The 22,748-nt window shown below is 44.0% G+C and overlaps 1 protein-coding gene across 1 annotated transcript in view; it reads left to right on the top strand.

Annotated features, from left to right (window-relative positions):
• The window catches only part of CREBL2 (cAMP responsive element binding protein like 2), a 40,831-nt gene extending 18,491 nt beyond the window's left edge, over nucleotides 1-22,340 (top strand). The window contains exons 2-4 of the mRNA XM_077825372.1: nucleotides 7,976-8,173; nucleotides 9,408-9,555; nucleotides 21,011-22,340. Coding sequence (XP_077681498.1) covers nucleotides 7,976-8,173; nucleotides 9,408-9,555; nucleotides 21,011-21,015 — 351 coding nt within the window. The 3' untranslated portion in view covers nucleotides 21,016-22,340. The remainder of the gene's footprint in view (nucleotides 1-7,975; nucleotides 8,174-9,407; nucleotides 9,556-21,010) is intronic.
• Nucleotides 22,341-22,748: the final 408 nt, after the last annotated feature.

The following is a 22,748-nucleotide window of genomic DNA, read 5'->3' as shown; positions in this document are numbered from 1 at the left end:
TATCAGTCCTCACCGCCCTCAGTTCACCCTCCCAGCACTCAACCCATCTGCTCAGAACCCACCATCAATACAGTCCTCTACCCCAACAGCCCCCACTGTTGCCACCAGTCTCACTCCAGTCTCAGTCTCTCAACCCCCCTCATTTAGCCCCCCTGCTGCCACCAGTCTCACCTCTGCTCCTTAGAGTTCTGCATCCTCCCAAGGCCTGGTGGGGCTGCACTGGGGTCCCCTCTCCCACTTCCCGGGCTGGCAGGATTTCTAAGTGAAATTAAGCCTCACATTTAGAACTCTCAAATGTCAGGAGTTTTCCCCCCAGTTGATTCAGTTGCTTATTTGAAGTTTCCCTGCTGGAGTGTAGCCACCTGTTAGCTGGATAGCTTTGTTTCTCTGATATGTAAATGAATTCTCATTGTCTTTCAAAGTACTTTTTAATTAAAAGCCAGGTGGAGAAGCTGCATTCCTTTTTTTAGGGTGGAGTAACTCTTGTTTGACTAGAAACACATTAGAATGTGCCTCAGTCTCAAAAAAAAATCCTGACATTGAGAGTTTTATTGTGAGATCATGAGTGAGGCTTAATGTTACTCAGAATTAATTGATTGCGAGAGTTGGCATGTCTGTATACCTCCAGCCATTATACTTTGTAAGAGCAAGTACCTGAATCACCATATAAGCTACAACATTCTTCTTGTATGTATGCAATTTCTAATTTTCATGTAGACTCTGGTATTTGTGTGACACTCTGCCCCCATTCTAGAGAATATAATTTCTGTGTATGCAGAGATCTTGAGGTTAAACTAACAAAAAGGTTTCTTGTACGTTCAAGTGCTGCTGGCTGAAATGGTGTTTGCACAGTTCAGTAACTAATAATTTCTTTTCAAGTGAATTGGGAGCTGCTGAGAGATGTTGATGGCTGTGGGGAGTGCAATCCTGTATTAATCCATAGAGCTGGTTGTGAGAATCAGGGTCCAGACACCCTGTGTTGTGGATATGGGGTGTGAACCCTATAGAATAAGTAGTTGAGTATACAATTTTACTCCTGCGAGAATTCTACGCCACTGCACATGTGCAGAATTAATGTCCCTTGCAGATTTAGTTGCTTCCCTGCAGAAATAAGACTTTCTGACAGGGAAGCAAAGGGAAGTTGCAAGAGCAGTTATGCACCACTCCCTAGCTGCGCAGGTGCATCATTTCAGACCCCCAGAGCAGCCGGCGGAGAGGTAAATCACTGCAGGGCTGGGGGACACTCCAGCTAGTGGCTCCTACCCTGAGCCAGGATCAGCTGCTAGTCCTGGTTGGGCTGGAGGTAGGAGAGGACGTGACTTCCTTTTCCCTTGCAAGGAGTGGCTGGGGCTGTGTCAGACCCACCTCCCAGAAACCTCCCCCAGATGCAGGAAGCTCGTCCTCCTCCCCTGCTTCCTGCCCCCATCGCTCCTCAGCTATGGGGGGAGGTGTCACTGTACGAGGAGCCGCTCCCGCATCCACCTAACCCCATGCATCTGGACGTCCCATACTCAGGCACCCCTGCCAAGCCTCACCCCATACACCCACAACCCCCCTGCCCTCCATACCCGAACTGCACCCCACTGAACCTCAACCCCTGCATCTGGAGCCCCCTGCACCCATACTGCCCTGCTTCCAGACCCCCACCCCTGCACCCAGACCACCCCCCACTGAGCTCCCTGCACTGAAGTCCCCACCCTGATGAGCCCCCACATCCAGACCCCCAACTAGCTGCACCCAGACCCCCACCCCACCAAGCCCCACTCCCTCAGCTCCCAGACCCCCCTGCTGAGTCCCCCACACCACTCCACTGAGCCCAAACCACCTTCACCTGGAAGCCCCTGCAGAGTCCCATGGCCCCAGAACCTGGGAAACACCCGCCCCCTCCCAAAACGAGCCTCTGTGCATCCAGATCCCCCCATACCTAGACCCCACCCTGAGTGGCCTGCACAGATTGTTCCACACAGAATCGTTTCACCTCACACCTGGATCCCTCAATACTTGGATCCTGTCTGGTTGAGCCTGCAACTGTGCAGAGTTGCAGGGCCCGAGGCTGCTTCTGGGGCAGGCCCAGGCCTTGTGCTGAGTCCTTGTCCAGGAGGTGTGGGGTGGGAGTGCTGCAGGGTGATCTCCCACCTTCATGCAGCCAGTGGCCTGTGCTCCCCACTGCCTCGCATTTATTTATTGACAAAACTTGAAGCATTTTAAAATATTGTGTGCAGAATTTTTAATTTTTTGGTGCAGAATGCCCTCGGAGTAATACAATGTTGTTGTGCTATAAAAATGTAAAATAAGGTCTTTTATGAACGTTTGTAGTGTTCTGAACTTGATGATCATTATGAGATATGTGTACAGACTGGTTATGAATTTAGGTATTTGTGTATATATAAAATTGTGCTCATAATTTGTGGTGTAGCATTCAGCTCCACCTCACAGTGGGATGGTGAGCAGCCAGGCAGGGAGGGGCCGCCTCCCCAATCAGAGGAGAGTAGCTTTGACTATCTAGGATTGTACAATCCAGGAAAGGACAAATTATGGGCCATTAAAGTTAATGGGAAAACATTGAAACAATTTGAAACAGAAAAGAAAACCCCAGTCTTGGAAAACTAAGAATGGGAGGAGTTTTCCCCCACTTTGCAGTTTTGTTCACTATAGATATTCAAACCTTTAAAAATGGAAGGGGTTTGAACTGAACAGCCTCCAGAAACTGAGGGACTGTCACTTGACAGGTGCTGTCCATGAAACACTGGGAAACTGTTCAGAGGCAATAGGTAACTTGTGTTAGAAAAGGGAGTTGATATAATTTGAAAGTGTAAAGCCTGAGGTTGCATCTTTGTTTATTTTCTGTGTAACTTGTGTATGTTTGCTTTTCCTATTTTATCTTTGAATCTGTGACCTTTTTTCTATTAAATAAACCTTTTGTTTATTTTTACCCCAAGCAGGTCTGTGGTGTGCAAACTGTGGAATGTATGTGCCAACGCAAAGCTAGTGTTGGGGGGTTGGTTTTATGTCTTCAGGGGTGATGAGCCAGAGGGGAAAAGTCCAAGTGCCTGGTAGTTAAGAACTTGGGGTGGACAGATTTGAGGAGACTCAGGACTGGAAGGGTTGTTGGTGTCAACCTGGAAGGAGTAATTAGTCTGATGGAATCCAGGGTGAGACCTTTATGCTTGTGGGGTGGCTATTGATGTCAGGGCTCTGAGTCATTGCAGCATAGCATTAAGGCACCCAAGATTACAGAGCAGGTGGCAACAGAACCTCTAACTAGTTTGAGAGATTCCCAAAACATCACCCTGGTCCAGTATATGCTGATGCAGCAGCAGTGCGAGCTTTCCCACATTACCCTATCAATGTGCTTCAGCCTTTAGTTTCCACACCAGTGCTCATATTCTGCATGTCCTGTTGATCTGTCTTTCCAGTGAGGAATCTGATTCTATACATGGCTCCCTCTGGAATCTAGCATAGCTGCTTTGGGTTTCTGCCAGGTCTCTTCCCATTGGTCTTTTGCCCTTTTTCCTCCTCTCAGAAAGCTGATTGCTGTCTTCATATCCCTCCCAAGCCAAGTAGCTATGCCCTGAACTCAGATACCTCTCATGAGCAAGAGTGATATGAAGATCTCAATATGGTATTAGAAAGGGGAGAAGACATGTTTCCTTGGTTGCTGAAATCTGCAAAAAAAAAAAAAAAAAAAAAATTAACTGAAACATAAACTCTCTTGGATTTCTGACAAACTGATAAGGTGGGTGAGGTAATATCTTTTATTGGGCCAACTTCTGTTGGTGAGAGAGTTACAGAGCTGCTTCTTCAGCTCTGTGCAAGCTCGGAAGCTTGTCTATCACCAACAGAAGTTAATCCAAAAGAAGATATTACCTCACCCACCTTATGTCTCTCTACTATCCTGTAACTAACACGGCTACAACAAATAATGTCATTATTATGATTACTAATGGTGATCTTTCTCTTTTGGCTCTTGATCACACGACTGTTTAAAAAGACAGTTGCTGAATGCTAATAACTCCTGATACTATATTAACTCAGAGCAAATAGAAAGGGAGTTCGGGAGTTATTTTTTTTTCTGTCATCCATGTCTGGATTCAGCTTGCAGTACTGTCTTATGTCATTCTCTGCTGTCATATCAACATAGCAACCAACTAAGCAAACATAACTGGAAGTAAAGGAAGAGACAGTAATACAAAGGATTTAACCAAGATTTTTTTCTAGCCACGTTGCTCAAATTTACAGTAAAGAACAAAAAGTCCCGTGTTCCCAAGAAAAATACCTGTTGTGGTAGCAGGACTGTATTAAATCACCTGGTTATGTGCAAAGTAGAGCAGAATCATGTGAGAACCTGTGGTTGAAACTTTGAGACTCTTCCTGGGCTGTGTGGAGATTAGAATATTATGGAATTGTTGATATCCATCTCAAATCAGAGGGGAGGATGCTTCAAATTTAAATTACCACAATTGTGGCGGCTAACTCATAGGAGAGTAGTGACCTTAAAGACAGAGCCTGCTGCCCTCCCATCTGTGGATAGAGCCCTATGTACAGGGCAACTTAAGTGATCAGAGAACTTGGAAGGGAGGGCAAATAGTGTACCAAAATATAAAAAGTGTTGTGTAGCATGAGTAGAGGTCTGTCAAGGTGAAAGGATAATCTAACTGCTTCATAAACTGTGTATGTACAGTGTCACAGAAATTTAATGTAGCCACTCCTGGGAAATATGGCAGCAGCCAACTAAGCACATTGCACAACAGTGTAAGAGGTAAGCTTTTGCTTAAGAACACAAAGGCAAATCTCTCTTCTGGTTCCATAGAGTCTTAAGTGTTTCAAACCTGATGCTTAGATCATTAAGATGTGATCTCTGGGATAATGTAATATCCAGAAACTCTGGAATCTCCTTTGGGAATATTAATGTTCCAGTCCCATGATCGTGTTTTGGATGATAGGTAAAAAAGACCATGTACTCTGAGTGCCTGGGGCCCTTCTTATTTATTTATTTTAATATAATATATAACTCCTGTCGCACTTCAAACTTATAAAGCATTATACAAGTAACCCATATTGGAATAAGCAACCAAGCCTTAGTTATTGCAGTGAAGCAAAACATTTAGTTTGCATGGAAACCAGCCAATTATTATAACTGTGTCTGACAAGGTGCTAAGAAAACTTTTTTTTGCTTTGGGTTAAATTTACCACAGGTATAGCCTAGTGAGATCAATGGAGGAATGTGAGAATGAATTTTGTTCCATTGGCATTTTTTATTTGAATTTAAAATAGGAAATCTTAAATAACATGCTTTGGAGTCTTCTGTCATGGGAAGGGTGCAGGGAACTTAACAGTTAAAATAACATTCTGCAGCTCAAACTTGACAAAGGATTTGAATTTTCTTCTGATCTTATGACTTCATCATATTTGTTTCAAAATCAATAGAAGTTCATGAAGTATGCTGTGTTTCCCTGTTTGCCCAGGGCAGGCAGCCACTTCTGAATAAATTAGAAAAGGCAATATATGAGGGGATAGGATTAGGCTGCTGAGTGATTGCTGAATCATTTCACTACATAAAGAATGAGTTCTGTTGTCCAATCCACTTTTTATTCTAGAAAGAGTTCACTTAGTAATAAATTGTTTTTATTGTGTGATGCTACAAAACAAACTTGCTTTGATAATCACAGATATCACTTGTTCTACAATGTTTGTGTTATGCAATAAAAACCTGCTGTAACACTTGAACATTTGAACACTTGCCTATAAGAAAAATACAGTGCGTGCATAAATTGCTACATCTGAATCGCAAGGTAAAGGTGCAGTACTAACTGGTGTATTCATCACAGGTTTTTGAAATCTGGGAAAATCAAACCAGGGATCCATGAAAGTATTGGGTGTAGAGGAAAGTCCCAATGCTCTGCTCATCAAACGGAAGGATTCTAATCACCCTACAGTGAGAGTTTCTTTTTGGTTGGTAGCGTGGGCTGCATGCCTAGCAAAACATTTGCAAGGCAGCTCCATGTAATAGCACCGGTATTGGGTTTGAAAGAAATCTAGGTGCCGCGTTCTGCATTAGAAGCAAAATATGTCAGGAGGGGAATTGAGGAGTAAATGGTAGAAAAATTATTCCTTTCTACACACTGCTGTATTTGAAATGTAGTACATTTTAAAGTAGATTCTCCTAATTCAGTAATGGTAGCTGGGTACTTTACATGGAGTATACATTCAATTCCTGTGGAGGTAGCAGTATTGGGACAGGAGAGGGAGTGGAATGGAATGGAAACGTAACCAAATTACCAGTTAACTAAAATCTGTCATAGATTCCTTTGGAAATGACTCAGGACTAAGAGGATGCGCGTGGGATGGACTGGGGTTAGAATAGACTCCCTGGAACCGTGGTTTCAAATCCCATCAGGGTCAACTTGGCCCTTCATTCTTCTGTTGCACATAAATAGAACGTGTCACATAATTTGCTGTGGGGGTGTGTGTGTGTGCTTTCAGGTATGAAACTTTAACATCTGAGGCGTTCTGCCTGTTTTGCAAGAACATCACTTGGCCCTCTTCGAAAGAATAGAGCTTTGTTCTGGTATCCATGGCCAACATTTACTACTTCTCACTGTTGCATAGCTAATCTGTGTCACCGAGGTGGCTGCACTTTGGTGGTACCGCATTATTACTATTTTTTATTTATTGCCATAACACTTTATTTCCCAACTCCCCATAATAGATATTGTACAAACACACAACAAAAAGACAATGCCTGCTCCATGAGCGTAAGTGTATATATTTTGAGATGGAAGATGCTACAGTATACAGTTGTAAAATAGGAATATGCTGTAGCTCTATACAATTATTTCAAGTTGCTATATGTAATGTTATAGCTATAGTGAGGCAATGTTTTTTTGGTTTAAATCATAACACTAATGTCTTTTTGATGAAGATCTATAGAATAAATATATATATATGGTTAGATGGACTCGTAAAAGCCTAAGGGGGGGGGAGAGAGAGAGGAGTCAAGATTATAGAGAAACTGCAACATGAAATATTTCTTAATTTATTAACTTTTACAATATTGCTGTTCTGTGTATCAATAAAGCATTTAAGATCTGCTTTGGAAAATCGTGAAAGCTTACCAACACAGACAATCTACTTTACCTTCCTTTCTCTATGAAGATGATACTTTTTGTCATCTATCGAAAAAACAAAAATCTGTCATGGGCGAGTGAAACTTTGCAGAGCTGACCTTAAGAAGCAAAGGTCTGTGTATATAGATTGAGACTCCTTTTGTAAAGTGAATTTTGGAAACAAGAAGTGGCTCTATCTCATATTGATGAATAGATTTTTTTTTTTTTTTTTTTAAGACTTATGTCTTCATGAAACCCTACAAAGCTCAGCTGCAGCCATGATTTGTATCTGATTTGGAAATCAACCTTGTAATTTTATTAAAACAATAGTTTTAGGATTATTATATAATCATAAACTCCTATTTAAGATGCTAAACTCCATTCTGACTTTGGGGCTCTGTAATATTCCTAGTGGACAGGATTCCTCACTGCATGTCATGGTTCATAATGGCAGTTGATACAGGCCCTCATACTTGGCTGGTGAGTTGATTGGTCTTTTTGTGCTTCTGCAAAATGGTTCTCCAGGTCATATAGCGCACAGTACAGCTGCCTGAGCAGTGCTTCACATTAAGAAGTCCTTGTTACTGCTGCTGCTGTTTAACTACTTTCATCAGCCCCCGAAAATAAAAAGTAAACTCTTCTTCCTCTGTTATCCAGTATCAACTAAAATAGTGAAGTATTACACTTGAGGCATCAGAGAATTTGATAGAATATTGCTGTTTTGATTTTCATACACCACTTTTATTCCTTCATGGTAAATTTACCAGCAGTAGGCTCCCCTCTTGCTATGCAAATCCAGCACAACAGGAGGAAGTTCATGCTTATTCCCCCCAAGCTGAATGGAAGTTTAATTTACTGTCATCTTATAGGTGGTCGGAGGCAAAGTAAAGAAACCAGGCAAACGAGGTCGTAAACCAGCCAAAATAGATTTGAAGGCAAAACTTGAGAGAAGTCGTCAGAGTGCAAGAGAATGCAGAGCGAGAAAGAAGCTGAGATACCAGTATCTGGAAGAGCTGGTATCAAGCAGAGAGAGAGCAATCTGTGCACTTAGAGAAGAGCTGGAAATGGTAAGGAATTTTCTTCTAACCTAAACCTGGGTTTGGGCTAGATCCTGCTCTCATTGAAGTCATTGAGAGTTTTGTTATTGACTTAAATGAGAGCATGATTAGGTCATGAAATGTAAAAATCACAAGAACAAATATGTTAAGTGCTTGCTTGGTTTACATGTTGAATATGATCCTGGTATAAGAAGCAGTTTACAAGATTAGTCATATTTGTACTAGATATAGGTAAGCAAGGTGACTGCTGTGCATAAATTTTGTCATCTTAAAATCTTATTTCTTATATCTCGGAAAGTGTCTGATTTCAAGGGCTGGGAAGGGGCATAGTGAAATATTGATATGTAGAGTCATCTGTAGTTTGTAGACATGTTCAGCCAGCCTTTGCTTTTGTGCATGTGGCTGACTCTCCATGCACAAAATTGTATTTGCATGTGTAGATTGTGTACTTGGTTGCTCAGCTGTCTAGTTCTCATTGTGTGCATGAAATGGGTGTATGCACACTTTTGCAGGCACAGTTAGTTGGTGGGCAAAAGTGAGCTTGAAACATGGAGGCTTTGGTTGGAAATTTAGTCTTCAGTAGGCTGTGTTCTGAGCTACCCAAAATAATCAACTTTGTTTAAGAATCAGTGAATAGTCCAACAACAATCCTTTACTTTCTCTTCTTTGATTGGTAGCTTTTATTCATAGTTTAATCAGCAGAGGTTAGGTTGGTAACCTCTACTTTCCCATCCCTCTGTCCCTGAGAACCTAAAAAAGTTTGTATGTTTTGTAGCCTGTTCATGAGGAAGTTTTAATCAGTTATGATGTGGCTGAAAGGAAGGGAAGCTTCCCATAATTCTGGCGTGCAGAGTACCAGAAAAGAACTCCTGAGTATCCACCAGCATTAGATTCATGTGAAATCGTTGCTTTAAAAGGTGGTGAGCTGGAAGAGTATTCTGGCTATTGACATGCCAGCAAATGCATACAGTGTTCCTTGCAGTTTAATAATTACTGTATTGTAGTATGTAGCACTGTATGTAGTATAAAACAGTAGTAGTTTTATTAACTGAAGCAAGATTTGCTCAGGCCAGTTGTGTAATCATGAACACGTGCTTGACTCATCAGCAATCATGTAAAAGGCTCCAGCCTAGTACATTCAAACCTTAAATGAAGACACCGGAAGGTAAAGATTACAGCTCTGTTTTGTCTGCTAATGTGATCTTGCCAGTTTACTAGTACTTAACGTGTTTGCATATTTCAGTACAAACAGTGGTGCATGGCAATGGACCAAGGGAAAATCCCCTCTGAAATAAAAGCCCTGCTAACTGGGGAGGAGCAAAGCAAAGCACAGCAGAACTCAACCAAACTTGCCAAGACTGGGAAGACAGAAACACACAGTAACAATCCCTGTGAGTATCATGCTTGTGATAACAAAATAGGAACTGAGTCTTTCTTCGTGTAGGAGTGCCATGGTGGTAGGCAGAAGCATAAGGATGTGTTCTCATACACAAATGATCAATTGTAGCATTGAGACAAAGGGTTTAGTGGGATGTATAAAGACTTTGCGATATTTACGTAAACAAGTACAACACATGCAGTTGTAGTAGCTTCAAAGATGGGTGATAATTTTCAAGAGAAATTGATACGTTTCAGAGCAGATGATGTTTTTCCCCTATGATGAAATTTTAAACATTTGACCTGTTCTGTAGAATGCAAGCAAGAGAAGGGAAACAGCAACTTTTAACAAATTATATCTTAGCAAAAGTTAAATGGAATTTCATGGGCCAAAGAAAAGGCACTTCATAAGCGTGAAGGAATTTCCCCTGATGAATATCCAAGGCCTGCTGCAAACAATGGAGTTGTGAGAACTTCCTAAAGAAAAGGTAGTAAGAATTCTTTCTAATGAAGCATTTTAGGCTGTCTAAATAAAGGGGCTGTTAGCAGCAGCCCCTATAATACTGTGCAGGTGCATGCATAGGTGCACACTTTTTGTATACTGAGCTTATAAAGACAAGTATTTTTCTTTCATTCAGAACTTTCACCACCCCCGTTTGCTGCAGTTTTTTCTCTCCCTTCCCATAACTGAACCATGTCTACACTCCTACCCCCACCAGTGGGCCAACTGCCTCCCAATCCCACTTGCCATGTACTGCCTCCTTTATATGCCACCAACTGGTCCTGCGCCTCTATATTCTGGTTTCTATGCCAGTTTCTCCCCAGTCTTAGCTTCCAGTTCAGCTTGCCTCTTCCGTGCCAATTCCTTGCTCAAAGGTAATGCCAGGAACCAGTAGCAAGGAACCTCCCCAATGGCTATACTGGGACCCTTGGGCTGCATATTGGCAGCAGTTTGCCAGACCTTTGGCTCTGGGGAATCAAGGTGGTAGAGCTGCACAGTCCTCCCCCAACCAACCTTCCAGTATGAGGAAACATTTGAGGAACAGGAGGCTAGGGTGGTTAAGGAGGCTGCTCTTCAAACTCCCATTTCATTCTTGTCTCCAGACAAGGTAGTCATGCCTCTGCAACTGTCTATGGCTGACAGTTTTCTCCAGTTCCAGGACCTTGTGAAGAAGGTGGCTGACTCCCTTCTTATAGCTCAAGAATAGATCTAGGACTCGCAGCACAAGCAGCTGGACATTCTACAACAGGCAACATCCACCTGGGTTATGCTACCCATTAATGAAGCACTCCTGGATCCAGCAAAGACTGTGTGGCAAACTTCTGCTGCCATCCTACCAACTTGTAAATGGGCGGATAAGAAATAGTCTGTTCTTCCCAGTGGCTCAGATTTGTGTTTTCCCACCTAATTCCCTGGTGGTGGGTGGTGTAAATGAGTGGGGAAAACAGCATTACTCCAGGTCTGCTGCTTATGACAAAGACCAAAAGAGGTGAGACCTTTTTGGCAGAAAGTTCTACTTATCTGTGACCCTCTAATTTTGGATCACAAACAATCAGGTGATAATGGCCAAGTACAACTTCATGGACTGTAATAAATTTGCTGCTTTCATTGAACATCTTCCGCAGGAGCATAGAGAACATTTTCAGGCCATCATTGCAGAAGGTCAGTTGTTAGCCAGAACCTCTCTTCAAGAGTCCGTTGATGCCGCGGACACTGCTGCCAGATCATCTCCACAGCGGTGGTTATGCTCATGGTGTCATAGCTCCAGCTCTCTGGGTTCCTGAAAGAGGTTCAAAACAGTGCTGAGGACCTCTTGTTTGATGGTTGGAAGCTCTTCTTGGAGATCATGGATGAATCCCTGCATACACTAAAGGACTCCAGGGCCACATTAAGATTTTTGGATATATATACACTGCTGCGAACAAAAGCAGATTTAGTACATCCCAAACTGCCGAAAGATTGTCATACCCAGTTCTCAGGATTTCGCAGTACCACTGAACTTGCTAGGAAAAGACAAAAATTCCAGAGAGAGAGAGAGCTACTTCCTCTCCTTCAGTGAGTACCCAGTCATCATTGAAACAGCAATTTTGATGGGTCAGTCGAAAGTTTGATTTCTCCCTCACCTCTAGTTCATGAGGGGCAACCACTTACCCACTTCCCCACCTTTGTAGACCACCTTTCCCATTTCCATCTGGCTTGGTGGCATATTACAACAGAGAAGTGGGTCTGAGGTCATAACATCAGACTACATCATTTATTTTGTCCCTCCCCCCGACTAGTCCATGTCCTTCAGGCACCCGTCTCACAAGACTATACTGAGACAAGAAGTGCACTATCTTCTTCTAAATTTAGGAGCAATAAAGCCAGTCCATCCCCTCACATGGGGAAAGGGTTTTATTCCAAGTATTTCTTCTTGCCATAGAAAGACATAGGGTGGAGCTGGATCTTGGATCTGAGACCACTGAACAAATTCGTAAAGTCTCAGAAGTTTAGGATAGTGACTCTGGCAGCTATAATTCCTTATCTAGAGGCTGGAGATTGGTTTTTGGCCCTCGACCTACAGGTCACTTATTTCCATATAGTGATACACTCCCTACGCCCCACAGGAAATACCAGCGTTTTACCATGGGCCAGGATAATTTTTGATACTGAGTACTTCCCTGTTCTCAAAGATTCTAGCCACAGTAACTGCTTACCTTTGGTGAGAAACTATTTTAGTCTTCCTGTATTTGAACAATTGGCTACTCAGGGGCTGACCTTATGAAGCAGTACTGACTTGTACCCAGATGGCCCTTTCTCTCTTCCAGGAGTTGGGTCTGCAGCTCAATATATATGTATATATATATTTTATATAGAGATATAAAAAAAATCCATATTAGAACCTGTACAGAGAATACAATTCAGAGGGGAGTACTTGGATTTGTCGGCAGCCAGGGCTTACCTTACCACAGACAGGCTCATAACTGTGTCTGATCTGGATGGTCGGAACAATTCAGGGAAGCCCCTCTACAATAAGGAACTGTTTACAGCTCCTAGATCATATGGCTGATTGCACCTTTGTGACTGAGCATGCAAGATTATGCCTTTGCTGCTTCTAGGGCTGGCTCAGGAGGACCTATTCATTAACCTGACACAGCCTGGTCAAACAGGTCATGGTTCCCCTCCAGTTGAAGAATTCCTTAGATTGGCTCAAAAATCAACTCAGTGTTTGTGGAGACATCCCTTTCATTGCCCTGGTCCAACAATAATTGTGAACGGATGCATCACTATTGGGGAGCATACCTGAATGGCCTGAGAAACCAGTTTCCATGTCAGCCTGTTGGAATTCAGGGCAGTCAGGAATGCCTGCCTTCGGTTCCTACCCCTTATTGGGGCAGATCAATCAGGATCATGACAATGTGGCTTACATGTTTTTTATCAGCAAACAGGGAGGAACAAGATTCCCCACCCTGTACACCAATGCTATAAATTTATGGAAATGGTATATAGCCCATCAGATTCAGATATCAACCGTTTACTCTCCTGGAGTCCAGAATTTCACAGCCTGTGTGCTCAGAGGAGCTTCTCCCAGGACTATAAATGGGAGTTGAACTTCCATGCATTCTCTCCAATACTGCTAATATTAAGAGCGATGAACAAGATCAGACAGGACAAAGCCAGGCTTATTTTTATAGTACTGACATGGCTGAGACAAGCTTAGTATCCTCACCTGCTTCACTTGTTATCCATCTGGTGTTCAAGCTTCCAACCACCCCTCCTCTCCTCTCCCAGTATGCAGGTCATGTGCTTCACCCCAACCTAGGAGTCCTCCGCCTCTGAGCATGACTTCCACGTGGTTTATAGGATTGGAGTCCACCTGCTCAACAGACGTACAACAAGTATTACTAAACAACAGAATGGAATCAACTCTAATAACTTATCTTCAGAAATGGAAAAGATCCAACCAGTGATGTCACCATCGCTGACTTGTGCCTACATCCACCTCGCTTACAGCCATGCTGGATTACCTGCTGGATCTAAAGAAATCAGGGTTATCAATTATCTCAATTTAAGGTTCACCTGGCCGCAGTATCGACATTTCATCCTTCACTAGGAGGACTTTCCATATTTGCTCACCTTGTGCCCTCAACATTTTAGGGAGCTTCTACCTCCGGGTTAAGGATCCCACTCCAACTTGGGTTCTCAACCTGGTACTCAAATATCTCATAAGATCTCCGTTTCAGTCTATGGCAACCTGATCCTTACTTCATTTATCTGTGAAGAAGGTCTTTTCTAGTAGCTATCAAGTTGGCCTGTAGGGTTGGTGAAATTGGGGCCTTGATGGCAGTCCCTCTCCCCCCACCCCCCACCATTTGCGGTATCTTTCACTGTTGTACCTAAAGTGCTGTTGGATTTTCATCTTACTGAGTCCATTCATCTACTGGTGTTTTTCCCAAAACCACGTAAGTCTCAGCTGGAGACCTGCTTTCATACCTGAGCTGTTAGATGGGCGTTAGCCTTCTATCTAGGTAGGAACTAGCTGTTTTGGAAATCACCTAGACTGTTTGTCTCCATTGCAGAGAGATCCAGGAGATTCTCAGTCTCTGCCCAGAGACTTTCAAGATGGATCTCTGGGTGTGTGGTAACTTGCTATGACACAGTGGGTGCTCTGTCCACCCTGGGGATAATAGCACACTCTATGGGATCAGAAGCAACATCCACAGCTTTATTCAAAATCATTCCAATGTCTGAGATATGTAGAGCTGCTACCTGGGCCTTAGGGCATGCTTTTTCTAAATATTATGCCTTGATCCATGCTGCCAGATTGGATGTGGTGCTTGGTAATGTGGTACTGTCTTCAGACCTGGACTCCATTCTGAAGCTCCCTCCTCCCTGTGGGGATACTCCTTGGGAGTCACCTGAAGTGAAGAATCCACGGAGACACTACTTGAAGAGGAGAAGAGGTGACTCACCCTGTACACTAATTGTAGCTCTTCAAGATGTGTCCCTATGGGTGTTCCACTGCCTGCCTTTCTCTGATTTGGACTGTTCTTTGACATTTGGATAGAGAAGGAACTGCTGAGGGTGGTTTGCCTGTGCAGCCCTATGTATCCTCGTTGTGCAGTGTGAGGTTGTATAGATAGCTGAATGGACACTGCTAAGGGAAAATCTGTGATCAAGAGGTGCACCCATAGGGACATACATCTTGAAGAACTAGTTACTGTGCAGGGTGAGGAACCTCTTCTTGATTTCTGAGTATAGCTTACATTTATCTAGTGTCTTTTATGCCACAGGATCTCAGTGTTTCACAAATTTAAACTGTATGGTATAGAATCATAGAATCATAGAATATCAGGGTTGGAAGGGACCCCTGAAGGTCATCTAGTCCAACCCCCTGCTCGAAGCAGGACCAATTCCCAGTTAAATCATCCCAGCCAGGGCTTTGTCAAGCCTGACCTTAAAAACTTCCAAGGAAGGAGATTCCACCACCTCCCTAGGCAACGCATTCCAGTGTTTCACCACCCTCTTAGTGAAAAAGTTTTTCCTAATATCCAATCTAAACCTCCCCCACTGCAACTTGAAGCCATTACTCCTCGTTCTGTCATCTGCTACCATTGAGAACAGTCTAGAGCCATCCTCTTTGGAACCCCCTTTCAGGTAGTTGAAAGCAGCTATCAAATCCCCCCTCATTCTTCTCTTCTGCAGGCTAAACAATCCCAGCTCCCTCAGCCTCTCCTCATAAGTCATGTGTTCTAGACCCCTAATCATTTTTGTTGCCCTTCGCTGGACTCTCTCCAATTTATCCACATCCTTCTTGTAGTGTGGGGCCCAAAACTGGACACAGTACTCCAGATGAGGCCTCACCAATGTCAAATAGAGGGGGACGATCACGTCCCTCGATCTGCTCGCTATGCCCCTACGTATACATCCCAAAATGCCATTGGCCTTCTTGGCAACAAGGGCACACTGCTGACTCATATCCAGCTTCTCGTCCACTGTCACCCCTAGGTCCTTTTCCGCAGAACTGCTGCCTAGCCATTCGGTCCCTAGTCTGTAGCGGTGCATTGGATTCTTCCGTCCTAAGTGCAGGACCCTGCACTTATCCTTATTGAACCTCATCAGATTTCTTTTGGCCCAATCCTCCAATTTGTCTAGGTCCTTCTGTATCCTATCCCTCCCCTCCAGCGTATCTACCACTCCTCCCAGTTTAGTATCGTCCGCAAATTTGCTGAGAGTGCAATCCACACCATCCTCCAGATCATTTATGAAGATATTGAACAAAACCGGCCCCAGGACCGACCCCTGGGGCACTCCACTTGACACCGGCTGCCAACTAGACATGGAGCCATTGATCACTACCCGTTGAGCCCGACAATCTAGCCAGCTTTCTACCCACCCTATAGTGCATTCATCCAGCCCATACTTCCTTAACTTGCTGACAAGAATACTGTGGGAGACCGTGTCAAAAGCTTTGCTAAAGTCAAGAAACAATACATCCACTGCTTTCCCTTCATCCACAGAACCAGTAATCTCATGATAAAAGGCGATTAGATTAGTCAGGCATGATCTTCCCTTGGTGAATCCATGCTGGCTGTTCCTGATCACTTTCCTTTCATGCAAGTACTTCAAGATTGATTCTTTGAGGACCTGCTCCATGATTTTTCCAGGGACTGAGGTGAGGCTGACTGGCCTGTAGTTCCCAGGATCCTCCTTCTTCCCTTTTTTAAAGATTGGCACTACATTAGCCTTTTTCCAGTCATCCGGGACTTCCCCGGTTCGCCACGAGTTTTCAAAGATAATGGCCAATGGCTCTGCAATCACAGCCGCCAATTCCTTCAGCACTCTCGGATGCAACTCGTCCGGCCCCATGGACTTGTGCACGTCCAGCTTTTCTAAATAGTCCCTAACCACCTCTATCTCCACAGAGGGCTGGCCATCTCTTCCCCATTTTGTGATGCCCAGCGTAGCAGTCTGGGAGCTGTCCTTGTTAGTGAAAACAGAGGCAAAAAAAGCATTGAGTACATTAGCTTTTTCCACATCCTCTGTCACTAGGTTGCCTCCCTCATTCAGTAAGGGTCCCACACTTTCCTTGGCTTTCTTCTTGTTGCCAACATACCTGAAGAAACCCTTCTTGTTACTCTTGACATCTCTCGCTAGCTGCAGCTCCAGGTGCGATTTGGCCCTCCTGATTTCATTCCTACATGCCCGAGCAATATTTTTATACTCTTCCCTGGTCATATGTCCAACCTTCCACTTCTTGTAAGCTTCTTTTTTATGTTTAAGATCCGCTAGGATTTCACCGTTAAGCCAAGCCGGTCGCCTGCCATATTTACTATTCTTTCGACTCATCGGGATGGTTTGTCCCTGTAACCTCAACAGGGATTCCTTGAAATACAGCCAGCTCTCCTGGACTCCTTTCCCCTTCAAGTTAGTCCCCCAGGGGATCCTGGCCATCCGTTCCCTGAGGGAGTCGAAGTCTGCTTTCCTGAAGTCCAGGGTCCGTATCCTGCTGCTTACCTTTCTTCCCTGCGTCAGGATCCTGAACTCAACCAACTCATGGTCACTGCCTCCCAGATTCCCATCCACTTTTGCTTCCCCCACTAATTCTACCTGGTTTGTGAGCAGCAGGTCAAGAAAAGCGCCCCCCCTAGTTGGCTCCTCTAGCACTTGCACCAGGAAATTGTCCCCTACGCTTTCCAAAAACTTCCTGGATTGTCTATGCACCGCAGTATTGCTCTCCCAGCAGATATCAGGAAAATTAAAGTCACCCATGAGAATCAGGGCATGCGATCTAGTAGCTTCCGTGAGCTGCCAGAAGAAAGCCTCATCTACCTCATCCCCCTGGTCCGGTGGTCTATAGCAGACTCCCACCACTACATCACTCTTGTTGCACACACTTCTAAACTTAATCCAGAGACACTCAGGTTTTTCTACAGTTTCGTACCGGAGCTCTGAGCAGTCATACTGCTCCCTTACATACAGTGCTACTCCCCCACCTTTTCTGCCCTGCCTGTCCTTCCTGAACAGTTTATAACCATCCATGACAGTACTCCAGTCATGTGAGTTATCCCACCAAGTCTCTGTGATTCCAATCACATCATAGTTCCTTGACATTACCAGGACCTCCAGTTCTCCCTGCTTGTTTCCAAGGCTTTGTGCATTCGTATATAAGCACTTGAGATAACCTGTTGATCGCCCCTCATTCCCAGTATGAGGCAGGAGCCCTCCCCTCACAGACATTTCTGCCTGTGCTTCCTCCCGGTATCCCTCTTTCCCACTTACCTCAGGGCTTTGGTCTCCTTCCCCCGGTGAACCTAGTTTAAAGCCCTCCTCACTAGGTTAGCCAGCCTGCTGGCAAAGATGCTCTTCCCTCTCTTCGTAAGATGGAGCCCGTCTCTGCCCAGCACTCCTCCTTCATGGAACACCATCCCATGGTCAAAGAATCCAAAGCCTTCTCTCCGACACCACCTGCGTAGCCATTCGTTGACTTCCACGATTCGACGGTCCCTACCCAGGCCTTTTCCTTCCACGGGGAGGATGGACGAGAAGACCACTTGCGCCTCAAACTCCTTTATCCTTCTTCCCAGAGCCATGTAGTCCGCAGTGATCCGCTCAAGGTCATTCTTGGCAGTATCATTGGTGCCCACGTGGAGAAGCAGGAAGGGGTAGCGATCCGAGGGCTTGATGAGTCTCGGCAGTCTCTCCGTCACATCGCGAATCTTAGCCCCCGGCAAGCAGCAGACTTCTCGGTTTTCCCTGTCAGGGCGGCAGATAGATGACTCAGTCCCCCGGTACTTCTGATAGATGACTCAGTCCCCCGGTACTTGAGTTCACGTTTAAATGCCAGTGGCCTCAGTGGGATATAAGCATGAGCTTAAAGTTAAGCACATACTTTAAATTCGTTGTTGAATCAGTGCTGTAGAAACTACACAGAGCAATTACTATATTCATTAGAGGAATAATGAATTCAGAGCTGGATATGTGATAAGTGGACAAACCTTTGGTTGTACATCTCATCAAAAATACTATACCTCCTTCCTTGCTCCCTCCCTCCATTCTTTATTGTTTCATTATGATAGCTTTTTATGAAGGTTTCTTGTACAATAAGTTTGTTTTATTGGGGGTGGGGGGGAAACAGAGCTGGAATTTTCACCCCCACCTTAAATTTCCCATCATGGTGAGCAATGGCTTCCCCATTTGCTGCCCTTCACATCATTAATGGGTGTGGCTTTCTGGATTAGCCAGCCATTGAACTTCTAGAAACCTGTCTAAAATGCCAGTCCACAGTCAGTCTGGCACATATAGTGTATTTGTGTTCTCATACCACCATTTTTGGGTGGGATAAAATGGTTATAGAATTAGATAAGGGAAATATGTTACAGCCTATGTCACGACCATGATCTGTAATAGAGTTGTCTATGCTGCAAACCAAAAAAAGTGTAGGTACACAGGTTCTGCTGTCTGTATCAGACAGCTGTATGCTGGTATGACTAGACAGTTAGTAAAGATGGGTCCAAACAGCAGTCTATTTGGTATCCTCCTGGCTTGCCCCAGACACTCTAGTTCAGAGGTGGGCAAACTACAGCCTGTGGGCCACATCTGGTCCACAGGACCCTCCTGCCCGGCCCCTGGCCCGGGAGGCTTGCCCCAGGCCGCTCCCCTGCTACTCCCCCTCCCCCGCAGGCTCAGCTCACTGCACCGCTGGTGCAATGCTCTGGGCGGCACGGCAGGGCTGCAAGCTCCTGGGGCAGCGCATCTGCAGAGCCCGGTCTGACCCGGTGCTCTGTGCTGCGCGGTAAGGGGGCAAGGAGGGTTGGATAGAGGGCAGGGGAGTTTGGGGTGGTGGTCAGGGGGTGGGGCAGTGAATAGGGGTCGGAGCAGTCAGAGGGTGGGGAACAGGGGCGTTGAATGGGGGAAGGGGTTCCGGGGGGCAGTCCAGAAGGAGTGGGGGTTGGATGGGGCAGCGGGCGGCAGTCAGGGGCAGTGGTTCCGGGGGCAGTCAGGGGACAGGGAGAAGAGGTGGTTGGATGGGGCAGGGGTCCCAGGGGGGCAGTAAGGAAGGAAAGGGTGGTTGGATGGGGCAGCGGGAGGGGGGGCACTCAGGGGCAGGGGTTCTAGGGGTGGTCAGGGGACAGAGAGTAGGGGTGGTTGGATGGGGCAGGGATCCCGGGAAGGACGGAGGGGCTGTCAGGGGGTGAGAAGCAGGGGGAGGGCTGATGGGGGGGGGGGGGCCCTGCGGGCCACGCCCCCCTCCCCTAACCGGCCCTCCATACAATTTTCTAAACCCGATTCGGCCCTCAGGCCAAAAAGTTTGCCCGCCCCTGCTCTAGTTCAATAATAAGTAATTGAACTTGATTCAGGAATCACTGGATGAAATTCTATGGCCTGTGTTATGCAGGAAGTCAAACTAGATTAACAGATTTTAAGGTGAGAAACATTTATAATCTTCATGAGCTCTTCATTTTGGGGTTCATTAAATTCATCTGCTCCACTTGGAAACTGGTGTTTTAAAACTAATCTTATTCTTGCACACATGGTACCTTGTACCTGTGGATCTTGTCTAGACACAAAACAGCTCCCAGAACTGCTTCCCAACAAAGAAGAAATCTGGTCCTTCAAGTTGGGATGCCATCCAGTACACTAGATAATAAACTGACTCTCCTCCATAATTCCTGTCAGTGAAAGAGGTGTTTGACCCTCCCTCCCTGCTCCTCTTCCCTTTCTACCATTGTAGGTAATGTCATGCGGGCAGCTGGCTATCTCATGGAGAGATTGAAGAAGAAGGGGAGAACATCTCATATCCCCACTTATCATAAAAGAAATCTAAAAGTCAGTTAGGACATTAGGCCTGTTGCGGGGGAGTGTGGGAATGGGGATAGAAATTATCCAAAGACTTCCAAAAACCTTGTTAGGTGAACCCTAGCACTTCTTGGGTTTGTTACAAAACCCAGCACTTAATTTCCGTGCACTACTGTTCTACCATGTTTTGTATGTGCATGAAGTAGACAGGAAGGACCTGATTCACTGTTATATAGCAATAGTATGCTAATGAACTCAAGTGATTCTAATGGAATTACACAGGTATACAGTTGGAGTAAAGCAGTGTGAATCAGGTCCAAGGAATTCTTAGATAACCATAAGAAAATAACCACTGTAAATCTTTCCCTTTTTCATCCCAGGTATTTATTTAATGTATGAAATCATGAAAAATGTGAGGGGATGGGTTTTGTATATCTGTCACTTCACAGAACATTTTGCCTAATTATATATTTTTAAGACCCATCAGTCATGGTTTGCTTTCATAATTGGATAATAAACATTCACCAAGGAATCTGGATTTCATAAAATGCTTTTTAAAAGAACTTTATAACCTACACGTAGTTATTAAAATGTATTAGATTTCAAAAGGCTTTTCTTTTTCTTAACAGCTGAAACCATGACTATGTGTAGAAGAGTCCTTGTGATTATGATTGATTTTTCTTTTTCAGGGTGAAAGTTGTTCAGCTGATATGGAAGTCAGCGGTGAATCCAATCCTGCTTGGCATCCCATGAAAGAATGGAAATAATTTTGCTTCAGAGTTCTGTTTGCTATCTGTTCTGTGTGATCTTTTTAATTGTTACACCACAAAATCAGTGTTAATATCATAATAAAGAGTTGGACAGTAGCCCACAAATGTATAGAAATTCAGAGGTAAGGCTGAAATTCGACTTTAATCAATGCATGATTAAGTATTGTAGCATATGTGATATGTAAGATCATCTGATATCGATACCCCTTCTGTAGGGAGGGGGAAGACAAAATTTTAGCCTTAACACTAAATTTCCCTCTTGTTAATACTATGTAATGTTCTCTTGGTGTTTGCTTTTTGTAGAATTGAATTTGTTTATTACTTTTTATGGTGGTTACTTGAGGGGAGGGTGCTTTTTAATTTGCAGGAAGATACGAGTCCTCACGCTCCTGATATTGTATTAGTAGACCAAGATCAAGTTAAATTTGTTTTTGTCGTATGCATGTGTGGCATACATTGAAACAGCTTCCTTTAACCATTCTTGCAGAAGTTGTTAATATGTATTCGTGATACTGTCATTTGCATTGCTGTTCTCTATCTTGCCTCGTTTAAATTGAAATATTAAGAGCTTTGTTTCTTTACTCATGAATTGCAGCAACACCTCATTTTTAAAAAAAGAAACGCTGGTTTTCAGTTACTTTTGAAGTCACTGAACTTACAGTGGGTCTGATCCCTAGTCAATGAAAGCTTTTCCTGTGTAGAATGAAGGAGTAGACCCACTTGGTCTTATCTTCCCCTTTAACTCAAGACTGACTTTAATTAATTACACTGACACAGTTAACGATGGCTTCAAGCCATAGTTCTTGCATACATAGGCTTGGCAGAATTTGATTATTTTTTAAAATAATATTGATGTTTATTTGTAAGCGTTTTTTTCCTAGTTTAGTGTTTTTTTTTTTACAGGTGCACAAAATTATGGATTTTTAGCATGTTTTTGATTTAAATATTGACAATTGCAGGAAATTATGGGGGTGGGTCAGAAAATGGGGGCGGGGAGAAGACAATTAAGAGTAGACAGAGATTCAAAAAGTTAAAGCTTTATAGCCATTAAAACAAATTGACATCATCATATGTTGAAATATACAAAATACATATCCTTATATCAAACCCTGATAAGAAAATGCTGCTTGAGAACTTACTTGGCTTATCTGTAAATTTCAGTTATCAATGGAAATATTTTTTTCATATGTTTGTGTATGGTAAAATTGACATTTATGGACATTGACCAATAAAAATCAAATCCTTCCAAGCTTATGTATATGCCATGTTGTCTTTGAGTGGGCGATATAACAAAGTGAGGGTGGAAAATGCTGACCAACCGTTAGCAACAGTGGAGCTAACTGGCGCTCTGATGATAAAGTAAGATTCCATTCTGGGACAGGAGGCTATAAGTGGATTGCAAAATGTATGTTTCAATGAACCAGCATGTTTGAAGTAAATGCGAAGATCTTCTTGCTATGGATGATGGTTTCTCCGTTCAGTCCTCCTTCCCTGGAAGCTGGCAAATAATTTAATTTTAAAAATACATGGTGCTGGCCACAGCAATGCTACACATTCTGTGGTGGGGTTTACCATTGGTGTCCTATAGCTTTGCCATCTAGTTTGATGGGAAAAGCTATGGAATGTTCCTAATACCTGCTGTGAGAATGCTTTTCTC

Source organism: Eretmochelys imbricata, chromosome 1 (genome assembly GCF_965152235.1).
Source record: "Eretmochelys imbricata isolate rEreImb1 chromosome 1, rEreImb1.hap1, whole genome shotgun sequence".
NCBI classification, from domain to species: Eukaryota; Metazoa; Chordata; order Testudines; family Cheloniidae; genus Eretmochelys; species Eretmochelys imbricata.
Note: the sequence above shows the minus strand (reverse complement) of the source record. Positions and strands in the feature narration are given on the sequence as shown.